Here is an 18,688-nt window from a genome sequence, read left to right as displayed (position 1 = left end):
CTCAAATAATATCGTTCGCTGGTAATTAATATAATCGTCATTTAGATCCCGTTCATCGGGCGGGGGATTTCGCGCCGTTTGTAGCGTCTCTTTCCTGCAGCCAATCAACGGATACCGTCCATGAATTCTCAGAATTACGCCAGTCAATCTCCCTCAATTAATAATTTTATTATATGGTTAGGCTTCTAAATTTCACCTTATCTCGAATTTATAAATCACTTCCTTCGATAAATTTAATCCGCGGAGTTAACGTTGATAGTGCTTCTTACAATACGAAGTTGTCGTGACTGCTTCTGCCCGGCGAATTTTACGATTGGTCCAAGCTTACGCGGGACTGAAAAGTTTCATATTTTTTTCTTCAAGTACCAACCGTGCGCCCAGCTCTCGTTTGGTTTACTGGAGATACCCTGACGTCATTTCTAGGAAACCTGGCCTCAGCCCATACGTTGTTCCAACTATAACTTCGCCCGCGGCCATGAATCTTTTCCACTGACTTGGAAACAACTCTACCTTTCTCTTCTCCCCCTCGTCACAATTTCTGAGAAAGCTAATTCTACTGGCCATTTTATTTCTTAATCTTAGTGAAGACATCGGTCTGTGGCAGGTTTCACAATACCATTCTGCCTGGCCCGTACTTACAATATATTAAGTACGGTAAGATATTCTTGCTTCTGAATATGAAATATATATTTCTCAATTATTAATTGCAATTGAATGACGCCTATCACACCCCGACCAGGGCGCAATATAAATGTAAAAAATCATCTCCGTGCAGGCCATGAAGGCCCTGGGAGGTGTGGAAGGTAAAGGCTACCACCTCGGCACTTGGTGGGTTAGAATGGTTAGCTCTACGCCCGACCGCCTTTGCCCCAAGAACTAACCTGGTACTCATTTTTGGTTCAGGCTGAGTGAACCTCAGGGCCATGTGCACCCGCGGAAGTGGAAAACTTGTTCCTGAAAATTTTCGATTTCCTGACGGGTATTCGAACACACGTCCTTCCGAGTGAACCGAGCACGCCTTACCGCCTCGGCCAGGCAGTCTCTGAATATAAATGTAATTACATGAGAATGATTAGGTCCAGAAATCTCGGCACGAACAGTTACAAGGTAGGGAAACATATCATTCCGCAGTGCACGAGTTTCAATCTACTTGGCATACGTATCTGCGACAATTTAAAGTGGAATATACAGTGTGAAGGGGCTAGGTGCAAAGGAACAACAACCTTCGGGGTTCCATTATCGGAATTTAAGAGGATTCAGTCGACGGTCAGTAAGGTCAGCTTACCTTTCCATGGTTCGGCTCGTACTGACGTATGGTCTAGCAGAGGTGCTCACGCTGGGGACACAGCGCTGTAAGTGGGCCGGCTGGCAGGCGACATAGCGACAATGTAGTGATGCCACAGGCCGTGAAGCCTGAGCGAAGTTTATCCCAATCACTCTCGATCACTACGGCTCAGCGTGCTGACCTTTGGTTCAAGGGGCCCCGGGTTCGATTCCCGACCGGGTTGGCGACTTGAACCTTAATTGGTTACTCCCACTGGCTCGGGGACTGGGTGTGTGTGTCTTGTCCTTAAATAGAAAATAAAAACAAGGAAAGAATAAGAAAGTATCATTAAGAATGTAAAAAAAGAGATATTTGAAAAATAAAGCAAAACCAACCACCGGGTTCGATTCCCGGCAGGGCTGGGAATTTTAACCATACTTAGTAAATTCCGCTGGCACGGGGGGCTGGTACCGGGCGAGTTGGCCGTGCGCGTAGAGGCGCGCGGCTGTGAGCTTGCATCCGGGAGATAGTAGGTGCGAATCCCACTATCGGCAGCCCTGAAAGTGGTTTTCCGTGGTTTCCCATTTTCACACCAGGCAAATGCTGGGGCTGCACCTTAATTAAGGCCACGGCCGCTTCCTTCCAACTCCTAGACCTTTCCTATCCCATCGTCGCCGTAAGACCTATCTGTGTCGGTGCGACGTAAAGCCCCTAGCACCGAGCTCGATAGCTGCAGTCGCTTAAGTGCGGCCAGTATCCAGTATTCGGGAGATAGTAGGTTCGAACCCCACTGTCGGCAGCCCTGAAGATGGTTTTCCGTGGTTTCCCATTTTCACACCAGGCAAATGCCGGGGCTGTACCTTAATTAAGGCCACGGCCGCTTCCTTCCCACTCCTAGCCCTTCCCTGTCCTCTCGTCGCCGCAAGACCTGTCTGTGTTGGTGCGACGTAAAGCAACTAGCAAAAAAAAAAAAAAAAGCCCCTAGCGAAAAAAAACATGGCGCTGGGTGCATGTATCGTCGTCATCATCATTATCATCATCATCATCATCATCATTTCATCCTCATCACGACGTGCAGGTCGCCTACGGGTGTCAATCATAAGACCTGCATCTGGCGAGCCGAACTTGTCCTCGGGCACTCCCGGCACTAAAAGCTATACGCCATTATGAAGGAAAGAGGGGAGAAATCTACGTCATTTTCAATTTACGTTGTAAGAAATAAGTTCTTTATGTTCATTTCACTTTATGTATTTTGACCGGATACAATAAAGAGTTTGGTCTACACCTCAAGTATTTTTTTAATGTACGTAATTAATTACAATTTTCACTATTACATTTTAAGAGGTGCTTTAGCAACATTTCAAATATAATACGGAGTTAACGTGGATAAGCTGTGGCTTGTGGTGATTGGATTAAAATTACTTGATAAACTCAACAACAATGCAATCATGCTTACTGGGAATAACATCAGTCAGATGATTTATTTGAAGGCATACTGTAGATGTATTTACTGTACATTGTTGCTGTTCTTTAATCTTGGATAGTAAATAACTGTGTCCTCAGTCGTGATGAAACTTCCTCTCCATAGAGGCTAGCTATTACCATCGGATGCCTGATAAGTTTTAAATAATATTTTCAGAAATTCACAGTGAAAGTCACATAAAACTAAAACACTGTGAAAAAACAATCATTACACTAGTTGAATTCTGGAAATGTATTACGTTTTGCTGAATTAATAAAATAAATTTTACTAAGAAAAATGAAATCCAAGGAATTATAAATCGTAGCTTGTATGCTTCCCCTGTCTAGAAAACCAAGAATAACAGCCGAAAGGAGTCGTCGTGCTGACCACATGGCATCTCGTAATCTCCAGGCCTTCGGATTGAGCAGCAGTCGCTTGGTAGGCCAAGGTCCTTCATGGCTCTAGTGCCATGGGGTTAGTTTTTAGTTAGCTTGTATGCTTAAACCCTGTATCTTTGTAAACTGTAACACAAAAATGATAACGCGTCAGTTTTCTTTGAATGTGTAACTATAAGAAAATAAAATTGACTGTTTATATCAAGCGCAGTATAAGTCAAAGAGAAATATCTTAGAAAGGTCGGTTTTCTCTCGATTATATTGTTTTAAAAAAAAATACTGTACCCGAATCAACATTTCGCTGAGTAGTGAAGGAGAGCTTCGTAGTCATAATCGAACGACACCGCAGCGAGCAAGTGGCTGTGTGGTTTGGGTCACGTAACTAACAGTTTGCATCGGGAGATAGTGGGTTCGAACCCCATTGTCGGCAGTCCTGAAGATGGTTTTCAGTGGTTTCCCATTTTCACACTAGGCAAATGCTGGGGCTGTACCTTAATTAAGGCCACGGTCGCGTCCTTCCTATTCCTAGCCCTTTCCTATCCCACCGTCGCCATAAGACCTATCTGTGTCGGTGCGACGAAAAACAGATTATTATCAGAACGACACTGCTTCATTTCGCTGCCAAGTGTGTTCGCTGTCTCACTTCTCTGTGACGTATGCTTGCTATGTAAACTGCCCGCATTTACGTCAGACCAGCCCTGCCGCATGGGCTAGCCTCAACGGGCGCCCAGCTGAGCACCTCTGGCTCTACCTACCTGGCATCCCACAACAGCGGAGAATATTAGCAAGCTGAAGATATACCATTCATAGCAGGATTAGTGAAACAGCTTCTAAATTTTATGATGCGCTCGATGAGAATAAATATCTACTGATCCGGAATACAGGAAACTACGAGACCGTAGGTCGTCGGTATCGGAGTCTTAAGGATAATATTTTATAACCCACTTCCTTCAGAGGTGAAGATCATATCCTGGTCAGTGCGACTGTAAATTAAAGTTCCATAAACTACCAACTGGAGTGCAGTCCTAGTTAAAAATATTACGAAATAGCACTCAAGGCCTCAATATATAAAGGGCTAAAACTCTTTATGGTACGCGGTTCGCTCGGTACTGCTGAGAATAGTGGCTACTAGACACAAAAAAGACAGCCTGTCATGCTGTCGATCATATCTTCTGAATCTTCTAAATTAGTAGTGCAAATAATGAGTGCTGAAGTTGTGGACTTAACCGTATTTTGATCGTAGCAGTGAAATTATTATCTATGAATTGTCGTTATTTTCTAGGCTGTTAGTCTGTGGAACTGCCAGAACTTATTTAAAGTTGCTTTATTTTGCGCGGACACAGATATGTCTTATGCCGACGATGGGATGGAAAAGAGCTATGAGTGGGAAAGAATCGTCTGTGGCCTTAAATAAGGTCCATCCCAAACATGTATCCAGTGTGAAAATGGGAAGCACGGAAAACATCTTCAGAGCTGTGGACAGTGGGGTTCGAACCCACTATCTCCCGTATGCAAGCTCACAGCTACGTGACCTAAACCGTGTAGCCATTGCTTGCAGTTTACATTACTGTTGATATCGTGATCATAGCTACGAGACCTATAGTTTCATGCGGAATCCGACTGAGAGGGACGTGACTTCACTTCGAGGATCTCCCGGCTAGTGCCAGGCGAGGACCTCCACCCGAAATGCGATATGTCTGTATGGCTGCGATCCTGCTTGGTAGGGATTCGAACCACAGTCGCTTTGGTGAGAAGTCAATGACGATGTCACTCGGCTTTCACGCACCCAATTCATTAAGATTTACGGTTAGAAAGTTATTTATGCTCTATTAAAAGTTATCAGCTCTGTTAACAGGCAGGCCTAATTCTGAAAAGTTTTTTTTTTTTTTTTTTGCTATGGGCTTTACGTCGCACCGACACAGATAGGTCTTATGGCGACGATGGGATAGGAAAGGCCTAGGAGTTGGAAGGAAGCGGCCGTGGCCTTAATTAAGGTACAGCCCCAGCATTTGCCTGGTGTGAAAATGGGAAACCACGGAAAACCATTTTCAGGGCTGCCGACAGTGGGATTCGAACCTACTATCTCCCGGATGCAAGCTCACAGCCGCGCGCCTCTACGCGCACGGCCAACTCGCCCGGTAATTCTGAAAAGTAATAGATACTACTTTTCTGGTATTGTTTTGAAGAAACAAAACTCAAAAGATCGGACGTACTCCCTTGGACGTTATTTGTTTTGACAGAGTTTATCTTTCAAGGATACTGACACTCATACACATGAAACAAGGGCAACTTTGTGCACTCAGTTTGTTTCCTTTATACTTCGACAGTACCCCATATTCCACGACCTAGGATCGTCTGTCTACGGCATATCTGACTAGCATGGTAAATGTTTGTTTCTCTGTGTTAGAAGAATTTAATTCCCTTGTAATTCAGCAAGGATGCCGACCGACGAGCCTACCCTACTTTACACGTGGAGCCCACTGGTGCCGCGCAGAAAGGAGTTACCTCTCAAACACTCGTGTCCCCAGCAGAAGGCGCTCAAGGAAGACGAGTTAGCCCGACGACTGGCGGCAGGCGAGGACCTCTACCCGAACTGCGATGTCTCCGTATGGCTGCGATCCTGCTCCAAGGAAGTCCTGGACCCCATCGAAGGGACGATTACAGGTAAGGACATATTTTTCTCTCAGGAGGATTAGACATTTGGAGAAATACAAAGGGGTTAGAGAATTAACTGGGATTGTTTGTCACAATGTTTAATTTTATCAATCTGTATATTTGTCAAGCATCAATATTTTTCCGTTTTTTGCAAAGTGGGTTACCAGAATAATGTCAAAATAATAAATGATGTCTTTATTCCTTCCGTACGAATATCCTTCTGTCATATTTTTCACTTGTTCATCTAAAGTAAATAAATAAATAAATAAATTCTTTACTTAGGTAGATACTTTTCACTGGCGAATATAACCCCGTCTGGCTTTGTTACACAAACCGAATTCCTTTAACAACTACACTATTTAAATAATATTAACTTATTTTGTATTATTAATTTTTTTAATTTCGTGTGGCTATTTCTAGCCGAGTGCAGCCCTTGTAAGGCAGACCCTCCAATGAGGGTGGGCGGCATCTGCCATTTGTAGGTAACTGCGTGTTGTTGTGGTGGAGGATAGTGTTGTGTGTGGTGTGTGAGTTGCAGGGATGTTGAAGACAGCACAAACATCCAGCCCCCAGGCCATTGGAATTAACCAATTAAGGTTAAAATCCCCGACCCGGACAGGAATCGAACCCGGGACCCTCTGAACCGAAGGCCAGTACGCTGACCATTCAGTCAACGAGTCGGACATTTTTTATTATTTAAAAATACAGTATTTTGATTGCCTCTCACTATATGGAAGAAAAATACATTTTAGGATATGATGGACGGAAAGGAAAGTGAACTGCTGATATCGAGGGTAAATGAACATACATACATACATACATACATACATACATACATACATACATACGGTACATACATAGATATACCGTCAAGTTAAATACATTTTTAATTTTTATTGTTAAATCTTTCACCAATCAGACTACGAGCCTTTGTAAATGAACTAAGCGCCTGAATAATACTTTGCAGCTAGCACTGTGGCTTTGTATGTTTCTAAGACCAACCAACCGACGATCCGTGTGACACATACAGCACATTGGTAGCTCTGGCCTGCTCAGTCGACTGCTACCAGGGAAAAAAGTAAAACTAACACTTTGTACATATGACCTACAGCATGTGGCAACAGTTAAATGAAAAGGTAGAAATTGATGAACTATTGACACCAAACCGCCAGCTCCGTGGTGAAAAGGTAATGTGTCGGCCTATTATCTGGAGGCCCCGAGTCGATTCTGCACCACGGCCGGAACTGGGATCAGTTTGATTCATAAGAGCAACTGAGGAGCTGTTTGATAGGACAGACATTGGTCACGGTCGGGAAAGCAAAACAGTAGGCTACGAATGTCGTCACACTTTGGGGCACTACACTATCTGCAGGATATCTGGCTGCGCAGCAATCATCCTGGCAAGACAACCCCTAAAATGGGTTTTCCCAGGGTTAACACTAAACACTGCGAACAAATACAGTCCTCGGTCACATTAAAATACTACTTTAATTTACGCTGTCCATTCACTTCTGAGAAGTACATTTTGCAATTCAGCATTTTGTCACTGTTACAGTCTACTGGATAATATCAAAGAGCGTTAGGAGGAAAGGTGATTTTTTTCTTGAGACAGGAGAACTGACGCTGGACACTTACTCGTTACGTGGTTGAAAATTAGTACAATCATCATCATCATCATCATCATCATCATCATCATCATCATCATCATCATCATCATCATCATAAGCCACTATCAATCCACTGCTGAATGAAGGCCTCTTCCAGTTTCATGCATAGTTCACGATCCTTGGCCAGCTGTAACCATTTAGTACTACCTCATCGACTAATCTCATGTGAGGTCATGAGAGGTCGTTCAAGGTCGAGACGAATGCAGTGTAGGACCTCATATAGCCCACCTTCCGTTTTTGGACGTGCGATGTGAGCTGTCCAGCTTTTCTTCTTCTTCTTCTTTTTCTTCTTCTTCACATTAACGATGAATCTTTCACAGAAGTTTCAGATCTAATCTGAGTATTGTTATTTGTAGGAAGTAACCAACATGACCTTTCCCATTGCTCTCTGGGCTACTCTGAGGTTTTGGACAGTTTTTTATCTAGGCTCAAAGTTTCACAATCGCATATCATTACAGGAAGGACAAAAATTATATTGAAATTTACCTTCATTATATATTTTTTCCATGTAGAAATGTCCCCGCTAGTTCTCATTTAATCGAAAGCTTTTATTTCTACGTAGAAAGTAGTTCAAAGTGCCGTGAACTGGAGCACTCCTAAATACTGGACAAGTTTGGTTTGATGATAGCCATTTCACTGATTATATTCTTACGTGTATCAGTTTGTATCAAATCACTGGACATTCTGCACCAACGTAGTGTAGATCTCGGGTGCATGACTATTCCAGTCGGACAGTTTTAATCGTCTAGAGCAGGGCCTCCCAGGGTGCATGCACTGTGCACGGTGCAAAAGACGACTTCGCTTGGTTGACCAGAGTGCAGACCCCCCACTCCTCGATTTGAAGCAATAGCGCTGTCTCTCTCTTTCCCCACGCCTGTCTCGCTCGCTCCCCCTGTCTCCCTCTTCCTCACTTGCTGCGTAGCGCTCCAAATCCGAGCCGAGTTGAGCCGAGCTTAGCCGAGTAGCCCAGAGACGAAGCGTTGGTCCGAGCCGTGCCGAGCGAGACCGATGCACTGTGCACAGTAACTCTGCGCTGCTGTCTGCAGGCGTGGGATTTTGGGCGTTTGAGAGACCCTGGTCTAGAGATAAGGAGGATTCAGGTTCGAGTCCCAGAAGCGTTCAAACACGTCACTTACTCAATTTTAAAAACGGTTTTTTGAAGAGATGCTATTTTCTAAAATTATTTATTATTTGAATCCCTCTTTTTCTAGGTTGTGTGCCACAGTGGTTGCGAGGGTCCTTACTGCGGAATGGTCCTGGCAGCCTCAAGGTCGGTGATATGACTTTCGAACACCTGTTTGATAGTTCTGCTCTTTTACATCGGTGAGTCACGTTTGAAAATACAGTGATCTTTTGACGTCTCTTTGATCACGGAAAATGAAGGCAGGCCTAGATTCTCCACTCAAATTTTACCATAACAACAGATCTCAGAGTTCTACATTTTCCTACATGAAGGAGCTGAGTTTCATGAAATGGTAGAATAGTTTACAAGGTTCAACTCTTTTACAATGAGCTATATCCATTTTTTGAACTTTAAATTCGTCTATTTATGATCGGCAGGTTATTTCGTGCACTCAGATAATTTATTTTCATGATGATACGATTTAGGCAGTCACAAGAATGGGAGAGAACATTTTTGAACTTGGTTAAAATTTTGTTTTCAGATTTTGCATCAGCAACGGGAACGTCACGTATCAGAACCGATTTCTTCAGTCTCAAACATTTAAAAGAAACACAGCTGCTCAACGAATAGTAGTCACCGAATTCGGAACCAAGGCAGCTCCGGATCCATGTCAAAGTATATTTCAAAGGTAAGAATGAGTATGGACTCAGCGAGTGAGTTGGCCACGAGGTACGGTTTGTGTAGCTGTAAGGGTAAATTCGTGAGATGATGAGTCTTTACTGTCAGCAGCCCTGACGATGGTTTCCCACTTTCACAAAAGGAAAGTGCCGGGCTGTACCTTAATTAAGACCATGGGGCTACCTGCCCAGATGCATTTCATTCCTGTCCTGTCGTCGCCGAAAAGAAACAATACAGCGGTAAATGGCTCAAAGTGTAGGGGTAGCGTGCCTGTCTCTTACCGGCAGGCCTCGAGCTCGATTCCAGGCCAGGACAGGAATTTTTACCTGCATCTGAGGGCTGGTTCGGGGTCCACTCAGCCTATGTTATTACAATTGAGGAGCTATCTGACGGTGAGATAGCGGCCCCGGTCTAGAAAGCCAAGAATAATGGTCGAGAGGATTCATCGTGCCGACCACACGACACCTCGTAGTCTTCAGTCTTTCGGGCTGAGCAGCGGTCGCTTGGTAGGCCATGGCCCTTCGGGGCTGTTGCGACATGGGGTTTGCTTTGGTAAACGGTTAGCAAAAGGGGAATGAATGTTGAAAAGTGTTTATTCGTTAATGGTAAATGTTACTTATGTTGCGTCATGTTCAAGATCAATTAGTGGCTCTACACCGATCCCATGTAGTGAATTATCAAAATGTTCGCTCATGTACACAAAGAATTTAATTTTCACGTTATTTTCATGTTGACAGCCGCAGAAATGTGAGAGAACATTTATGAATTTGCTGCCAACCATAAGTCTGCACAACGACTCCCTGTTATTATTCCGCCTAGAAACTTTTCCACTTCACGTAGCAAGATCTGTTCTTTTTGAACGTCATCTCCAAATTATCTGATGATTTACATCTTATGGCCTTTAATTTGCCACCTTCATAATTATTATCGTTGGCAGCATATCCTATGCAGTTTTGTTCTACTTTGAGGTCTTCTTTATTTTCAATTTGAAGACGACTGCTGGCGCGGAAATGAACCGTTCTCTCTGGACACGTCCCTTCTATAACATCTTTTACTCGATAAGGATCACTTACATAATTTCTTTGACCATTTAATTTTGGAAATTATCCTTTTTTTTGCTAGTGGCTTTACGTCGCACCGACACAGATAGGTCTTATGGAGATGATGGGATAGGAAAGGCCTAGGAGTTGGAAGGAAGCAGCTGTGGCCTTAATTAAGGTACAGCCCCATCATTTTCCTGGTGTGAAAATGGGAAACCACGGAAAACCATCTTCAGGGCTGCCGACGGTGGGATTCGAACCCACTATATCCCGGATGCAAGCTCACAGCCTCGGACATTATCAAGTCGAGTGATTTCTAAATAGCATCTCAACCATTTCTTGTCATGGCGTATGATTAGATTTTTCCAGTCAAGATGAGAAGCCACTCAATAGAAAGCCAGATTTTATATCTAATATTCAAGCAGACCGTGATGAATGCAGTAAGGGACAGAACTGCATATTTTGTCACCATGCTCTTGGTAACTGGTCAGTATCTGCTGCACAAAGACTATGCATTTTCGTTTATTTTAAAATTTTTCTTCAAAATATGACTACAGTTGATGATAATACCATGACATAGCTAAGCGGGAATTGGTGCTTCATTTTGATAAATTGTTAGAAATTACTTTTTGGTGAATTTTTATATCGATTTGAGTCGTATGTCAGATATGTTTCATTATGTGATTATTCCAAGAATTGCGCGCAGTAACGGCATTGTGCAGTGACATTAATGACTTTTAGAAACTATTGGGAAGTATCACGTCCATAATGCAGTAGTTAATGGCCTTTCGAATAGATTTTTCCAGTCAAGATGAGAAGCCGCTCAACAGAAAGCCAAACTTTATATCTAACAGTAACAGCAGTATATTAAAGCAGACCGTGGTGAATATAGTAACAGACAACTATAAGGAAATATGAAGAGAATCTCACTTCTTCCCTAAAGCGTTTTCAATAACAAAGTTTCAGAGAACAGGGTCCAAAGGCCTGGTTGTGTGGCTCTGGAAAAAGGCCTTGTCATTTGACATTCTTCGTGTGTTGAATGCCAGGATATCAGTAGACAGTCTGGCAGCGACATGATGACATTCACTTCTGTACTGGAATTCCAGTTCATGTGCTGTACCTATGCAGGGGCACCACGTGCAGCAATCAGCTTTACTACTTTGTGAACGTATCAACAACGCTTGCCATAGAGTTGATGGACAATCTTGATTTGTTACTTGAAGTATTAATATTGTTGAGATTTCGCTTCATAAATCATAAAATGAAAGAAAAGAAAAGAAAATAAAATGAAAGGAGGCCTTAACCTGGATCCGCCCAAGATTGAATTTTTTGAGAATAAAATTGTAACTTTTAGCGTTGGATACAGTGCGCGCGGTTACAATAATATGAGTCCAAGAAGACTGTGTAGTTTGCCGTGCCATATATGGCACGCTGGGCGGATTCAGGTTAACGAGGTGTTTGCCTTGAGCACTATATTGAAAGCATAAGTTAACAAGAGAAACATGCTTACTAATTCTGTGTTTCTAGCATTTATGTACGAATTTTGTTTGTTTGAGATTGGTAACAAATCTTTTTAGCCGTAAAAATAAATACTAATGCACCCACAATTTTCCTCGAAAATACACTAATACGATTAGAATTAAAGTGACCAGCTAAACTTATTTAACTTCTCAGAGCTAGTTACATACAAAAACGATACGTTGGTTTTATCTCAAATACCTTTTATTTTGCTACTTATTGAACGTCGCGTCGACGTTGGGAGAGGAAAGGACTATGAGTGGGAAGGTAGCGACTGTGGCCTCAATTAAGGAACAGCCCCAACAATTACCTGGACTAGGAGTGGGAAGGAAGCGACCGTGGCCTCAATTAATCCAATGTGAAAGTTGGAAATCACGGAAAACCGTCTTCAGGGATGATGACAGTGGTGTTCGAATCCACTATCTCCCGAATGTAAGCTCACAGCTGCGCGACATTAACCGCACGGCCAAGTCGCTCGGTTCAGACGGACCTTATGATGGGCGATGGGATAGGACGGGGAAGAAGGAAGCGACTGCAGCCGTAATTAAGGAACAGCCCCAGCATTATCCTGGTGTGAAAATGGAAAACCACGGAAAACTATCTTCAGGGCTGCTGACAGTGGGGTTTGAACCATCAACTTTCTGCTGCCTCCTTACAGATTTACTGTTTCTCCTGAAATAGCTTGTATATCCTGGTATTTCCGTAAGAATATATCTAAAATAAACGAACATTTCTTTGAAATATTTCGAGCCGTTTCCTATTACGTTCGAACAAACACAGAGATAAACATCGCTCCCACTTATGTTTTCTTTCTGTTAGGCCATCACCCCAAAGGCTGGTTCGATGGTCAAATAACACCACGAATGGTTATGTGGTTATAGGGAAACCACAAAAAACCGATGCGGCGCCAAAATGGAGCATACTAGGCAGGATAATGAGCGAAGTAGTTTACCATTGCTTTCCTCTCTGGGCCAGAAAAAGCTATTGCCGCATGACGAGCCCTATGAGCAATACCTTTTGTAACACTCAGACACACTAGTCGTTCTCTGCATATCATTATTCAGCACCACCCATTGCTCAGCAGCTTCCAGATTGTCACAGCCATAAGTGAGACTGAGACTCCTGTGGAAGTTACACATTACTTGGCATGTGCCTAGAAACAGGTGAAAAATTACTGCATCCATCAGGAATTGTGGTTGGAGTTACTTATGTTTTATTATATGTATATACATAATAGAAAGAAAAATGTTTGGGTCTGAATGGGAAGCCCTGAAAACAACGAAGCTAGGTTGAGGGAGCTGAACAGAAGAATTAAGGCAGGGTCGGCGAGAGACAAGTATACCCACTTCAGAAACATCTCTCAAGATTTCGAAAACCATGCTGACCAGCACGAATCTAGGGAGCTCTACAGAAAAGTGAAGTACTTGTCCAGGGATTCAAGACGACAATCCAAGTCTTCCTTGATGAATGGGGAGAAGAAAATGGATCCTGAAAGCATAGCCGAAGTGTGGAGGTGTTACTGCGAGAGAAACTTTATAAGAATGATACAGCACGAGCCACAAGAAACCAAAATATTCCAGTGGAAAAGATGGCCAGAAATCATAAGATTAGAGGTACAAAATATAAGAAGACATCTCCGGAGGAACAAGTCACCTGAACTGGATGGAATCACGGCAGAAACCTTCAAAGCAATGAGGGAAGCTGGAGTAGACATGCTATTGAACCTGTGCAGGTCTTGGAGATGGGAAATTGGCCGCACGAATGGTACCAGCCGATTTTCATCCCCTATCTACAAGAAGGGAGCACTCATTGATTGCAACTACCCCACTGTGGCCTTGATACCCCACGCCAGCAAGTTCCTCCTTCAAACTGTCAATGACTGGCTCAAGCATTTCCTGCTACCACAGATCGCAGACGAACAGCAAGGCTTTGTCCCAAGAAAGGTCACAAGAAAACTGATCTTGAATATACGTCAGATTATCGAAAAAGGCAGGGAATTCAACGTCTGGATGTTTTTGTGCTTCGTTGTATTTAAGAAAGCCTTCGACAAGATGAGATGAGATGCACCCTGGGATACCTCATAAATTTGGTCAAGGCACTTTACGGTAACAACAGGTCCCATGTTCGCGTCAACAATACTATCACAGGACCATTCAAGACCGAGGCAAGCGTCAGACAAGTGTGCATCCTGTCGCACTTGCTTTGTAACATATACTCAGAACACATTATGAGGAAGGTGCTGGAAGTCTGGGAAGGAGGCATTCGAGTAGGAGGAAAGACTATCGGCAAATTGAGGCATGCAGACGATACGCTCATCAGATCATCAAGCGCCAGGAATATGGATATCACCATGGACCGGCTCACAAAAGCTAGCTGGAAGTGTGGAGTGGATATCAATGTTGGCAGGACAAAGGTCATGATCGTGGACCGGGCAAACAACAACTTGCTACACCTAAGAACAATAGGAGGCATTGAGGCGGTGAGCAGATTCGTTTATCTCGGTGCCCTGATAACGAGCAATGGGGACTGCTCGGATAAGATCAGAAGGCGCCTAGAAATGGCACACAATGTGACGGCGAAGTTGACCAAGATCTTGAAAGACAGAGACATCACTAACTACACCAACCTTCGGCTGGTAAATGCTCTGGTCTTCCCCATCGCCACATACGCAGCCGAAACCTGGACAATTAATAAAGCCGGCAGGAGGAAGATTGAAGCGATGTAAATGTGGGTATACCGCCGAGTTGTAAGGTTATCCTGATCCGAGCACCGAACAAACACTTCTCCCCTATATGAGGTCAAGATCAAGGAAAGGCTCATGAAGAATATTAGCCAGGCCTATTTGAGATACTTTGGCCACATATCAAGGAGGACTGGGGCTATGGAAAAGCTGACCGTAGAGGACAAAATAAAAGGAAAAAGGACCCAAAGAAGAACTGCAGAGAGGTGAACTGACCAGAAAGATGGAAGAGTTAGTTCGTAGGTCTCATCAGCAAGCGATGCATCTAGCGCAAGATGGAAGAGCATGACGAAAACTCTGTAACCACACATGACAAGTCACCACACCCTGTGAAAGAGAGAGAGAGAAATAATGACCACGATGGTTAGACTCAGTTTCTAATAATTCAAACAAAAGAGGTATGGAATCAAACGAGGCTAAAAACCTAGTTAGAAATATAGGATTGTTGATGTATTTAGTAAATTCTCAGAGACTTGCAGACTGATCGCTGAAAGGCGTAACAGTCTTTAATGTGACACAGTATATATATGTGCTTATTTATTTATTTATTTATTTATTTATTTATTTATTTATTTATTTATTTATTTATTTATTTATTTATTTATTTATTTATTTATTTATTTTACAATTTGCTTTATGTCGCACTATAAATTATTAGTATTCACACTGCCTGACAACAAAACTGAAGCCCCAAAGGTGTAGGAGGAAACGAAGTGAAACTCCGTGTGTTGAGAAGGTATGTGATGCTATTTCAGCGATTGCAAAATCGAGTCAATTTAGCAGAAACTTGGCAGTAGGAGCCCATTTATCGGTATGACGTTGCAACCTCCCTGGCTTGGATTGTACTTATTCGGTTGGGAAGGCTGTCATAAAGCCGTTGTATCCTCTCCTGAGGTAGGCCGGCCCACAACTGTTGTAAATGGTCCTTGATATCCTGGATACGGGCACTGGGACGGATTTGACGTCCGAGCTGGTCCCACACGTGTTCAATCAGGGACAGATCTTGGGATCTTGCTGGCCACGGAAGTAGTTCATCATCACGCAGGCAGTTCACAGAGACGCGTGGATGAGCATTGTCCTGTTGAAAAATGGTACCACAGTACTGTTGCATGAGAAGTAACACATGAGGACTCAGGATGACCGTACCGTTGTGCCGTTAGCGTTCTCTTAATTACTACCAGCCGTGACCTGAAGTCATACCCGATGGATCCCCACACCATGACACCAGGAGTAACACCCCCGAGGCTCTCCAACACATTGGAAGAATGGACCTCTGCCCAGGTCACCACCATACTCGTAGACAATGGTCATCCGGGGTAGTGCAGAACCGCGATTCGTCGCTGAACATAAAGGGACGCCATTCATCAGTAGTCCACGCTTCCTGGTCACGGCACCATTCCAAACGCAGCCGTTTGTGTTGTGGTGGTAAAGGCGGCGTACGCATGGGACGGTAAATTCCTAGTTCGGCTGTTGTTAGTCTGCGACCAATGGTGCGGGATGACACAGAAAGTTGCAGGGAGTCCATCACTTGTTCTCGGATGGCAGGCGTAGATGTGAAGGGGTTACGATGTGCTTGGTGTAAAATACGACGATCCTCCCTTGTAGTGGTCAGACGTGGTTGACCGGAACGTTGACGACGAGTCACATCCGAATGTCCCCAAAATATGGATACTGCGCGATTCGGCCAGCCGGCCAAATGGAGACCCAAAAGGAGGCCATGTTCTAACTCTGTCAGGTGCTGATAACGCTGTCTCACGCGAGTACGCGGCATCTCCGTGTCCTTCACAGTGATCACTCAACATCTGACGCTGTTCACGCTCCTGATATACCCTACCAGGCCTGGTAACAACACTAATGCACTCTGGTGGCCGTTCTACCTGTCACAGAGAATTGTACCTATAATCGTTTACATATCCGCCGATGGTGTGTGTGTGTGTGTGTGTGTGTGTGTGTGTGTGTGTACGAAGTTACATTGACATCCGACCATATCTTCTTGGTGCTTCAACAATTTGCCAGGCAGCTTATCATGATCATCATTAATTTCTAAAGGCAATGCCTTGTCTATTCAACCATAGGGTTTTATATATTACCAGTGAATTAAATGATTTTAGAAGTGACTTTGGGCCTCATTGTAGGTGAATACACGATTGACAGTCACTAGCGGAATTCGCATTTTCACACAATCTTATCAGAAGCAGTGGTTTCCCGTGGTTTCCCATTTTCACACCAGGCAAATGCTGGGGCTGTACCTTAATTAAGGCAACGGACGCTTCCTTCCCACTCCTAGCAGTTTCCTATCTCATCGTCGCCATAAGACCTATCTGTGTCGGTGCGACGTAAAGCAGCTTGCAAGCAGTGGTTTAACTGAACAACATAGATATTCACAGTAGATTTAAGTACCTGTACAGCTCACTTTGTCGATCAGTGGTAGAGTGCCATCTTCTTGATTCCAAGATCACAGGTTCAAACCCGGCAGAGGTAATTTTATTTCTGAAGGGCGGAAAGAAGTCCATTCGACACTCCATGTCGACCGTTGGCGGCATGTAAACGATCCCTGGTGACACATTTGGTGGTTACCCAATAAAATCAACTAAAACTCAGCCACAGATCATCCAAAACAGATCCGGTTAACTTCGCTATCTGGTATAGAGAAACGGAACGTCAAAATTGACGCGCAGATTGCCTAGTCGCTGTCAAACCGAAATGCCTGTACACGGTAGCTGAGGCCACACGATCACAGGATTAATCACTCCCTCCCACTTAATGCCGAGGTTGCACATAGTGGAAACCTTTATTATTATTATTATTATTATTATTATTATTATTATTATTATTATTATTATTATTATTATTATTATTATTATTATTTCCTATTGGCTTTACGTCGCACCGACCCAGATATGTCTTACGGCGACGATGGGACAGGAAAGGGCTAGGACTGGGAAGGAAGCAGCCGTGGCCTTAATTAAGGTACAGCCCCAGCATTTGCCTGGAATGAAAATGGGAAACCACGATTATTATTATTATTATTATTATTATTATTATTATTATTATTATTATTATTATTATTATTATTATTATTAGGTTGTTGTTTGTCAGGTCATCAGCCCCGAGGCTAATTGGATCCTCATACAGCACCACCAAAAGCTATGCGGTTATAGGGCAACCCCAGAAACCAATGGCAGCGCTAAAAGTAAGGCGTACTAGGCAAGACGAGGAGTAACGTAATTGAAGGAAATCTGACAAAATCATGTTTTTCATACACAAAATGAATGATTATATTTATTTTTGTGAACTTTCTCAGACTGTAAGGAAAATAAGGGGATACATAGCTAAGGTGGTGAAGGATTGCTCGGTTTGCCGGAAAGGCTGTGGGTTCGATCCTCATTCATGATGTAAACAATTTGGAAACGAGATTTCTACCTCTGAAGAAGTCATAGATTTCGTTCTGCCTACACCCGAAATGATCATAATAATTTTATTGTTTTCACTTCCCAGTAAATACTCCCACAGAAATGAGTAACAGTTTTACTCCTGGGGGTAAAGACAGCCGATCATAGGACTAACCACTCCCTCCCAATTCGTGCCGAGGCTGCGGGTAAGGGAAGTCTTTACCTTCTAATTCATCAAGAGCTTTCTGACATGTACGAAGGAGTCTTGGCTTTGCTTTTGATAGTATTAAGCGTAAGAAAGTGTACTCATTACACTGATTTACAAGGGTATATATCTGACATGGTGCTCCGTGTTTTTAGTGGAGCTTTTTAGGCTGATTTCAAATCTGAAAACCGTTTTGCTCTATCACGTCAGGTTTTGAAGATGTTGACAAAGTTTTACTCGTTATGGATCAGCGTTCGTCGAATATTGTTTTCGTTGATTTTCGTAATTTTTCATACAAAGTAGAACTTTTTTAATTTGCTTCTTCTTTATTTTCAGTGAAAGTAGGTATTATGGCGTCCAAAGGTAGTATAAATTCACCAGATCTGTTTTGCTATCTGTGCGGCTATGTAACAGACAAATCCAATAAGTGACATGTGGTGCATTTGCATTAATCTTAGCTAGAGCCATGTTCGTTATTATTCAATATAGCAATCAATGCTCTAGTGAAACTTCTGTCTGTGAGTTTTTTCCTCAATACAGTGTTAAACA

General features: G+C 43.2%; 1 protein-coding gene across 1 annotated transcript in view; it reads left to right on the top strand.

Moving 5' to 3' along the window:
• Positions 1-5,559: 5,559 nt before the first annotated feature.
• The window catches only part of ninaB (neither inactivation nor afterpotential B), a 79,530-nt gene continuing 66,401 nt past the window's right edge, over positions 5,560-18,688 (top strand). Inside the window, exons 1-3 of the mRNA XM_067140030.2 lie at positions 5,560-5,785; positions 8,655-8,766; positions 9,108-9,254. Coding sequence (XP_066996131.2) covers positions 5,560-5,785; positions 8,655-8,766; positions 9,108-9,254 — 485 coding nt within the window. The remainder of the gene's footprint in view (positions 5,786-8,654; positions 8,767-9,107; positions 9,255-18,688) is intronic.

The sequence above is a fragment of the Anabrus simplex genome, chromosome 2 (genome assembly GCF_040414725.1).
Source record: "Anabrus simplex isolate iqAnaSimp1 chromosome 2, ASM4041472v1, whole genome shotgun sequence".
In the NCBI taxonomy this organism is placed as follows: domain Eukaryota; kingdom Metazoa; phylum Arthropoda; class Insecta; order Orthoptera; family Tettigoniidae; genus Anabrus; species Anabrus simplex.
Note: the sequence above shows the minus strand (reverse complement) of the source record. Positions and strands in the feature narration are given on the sequence as shown.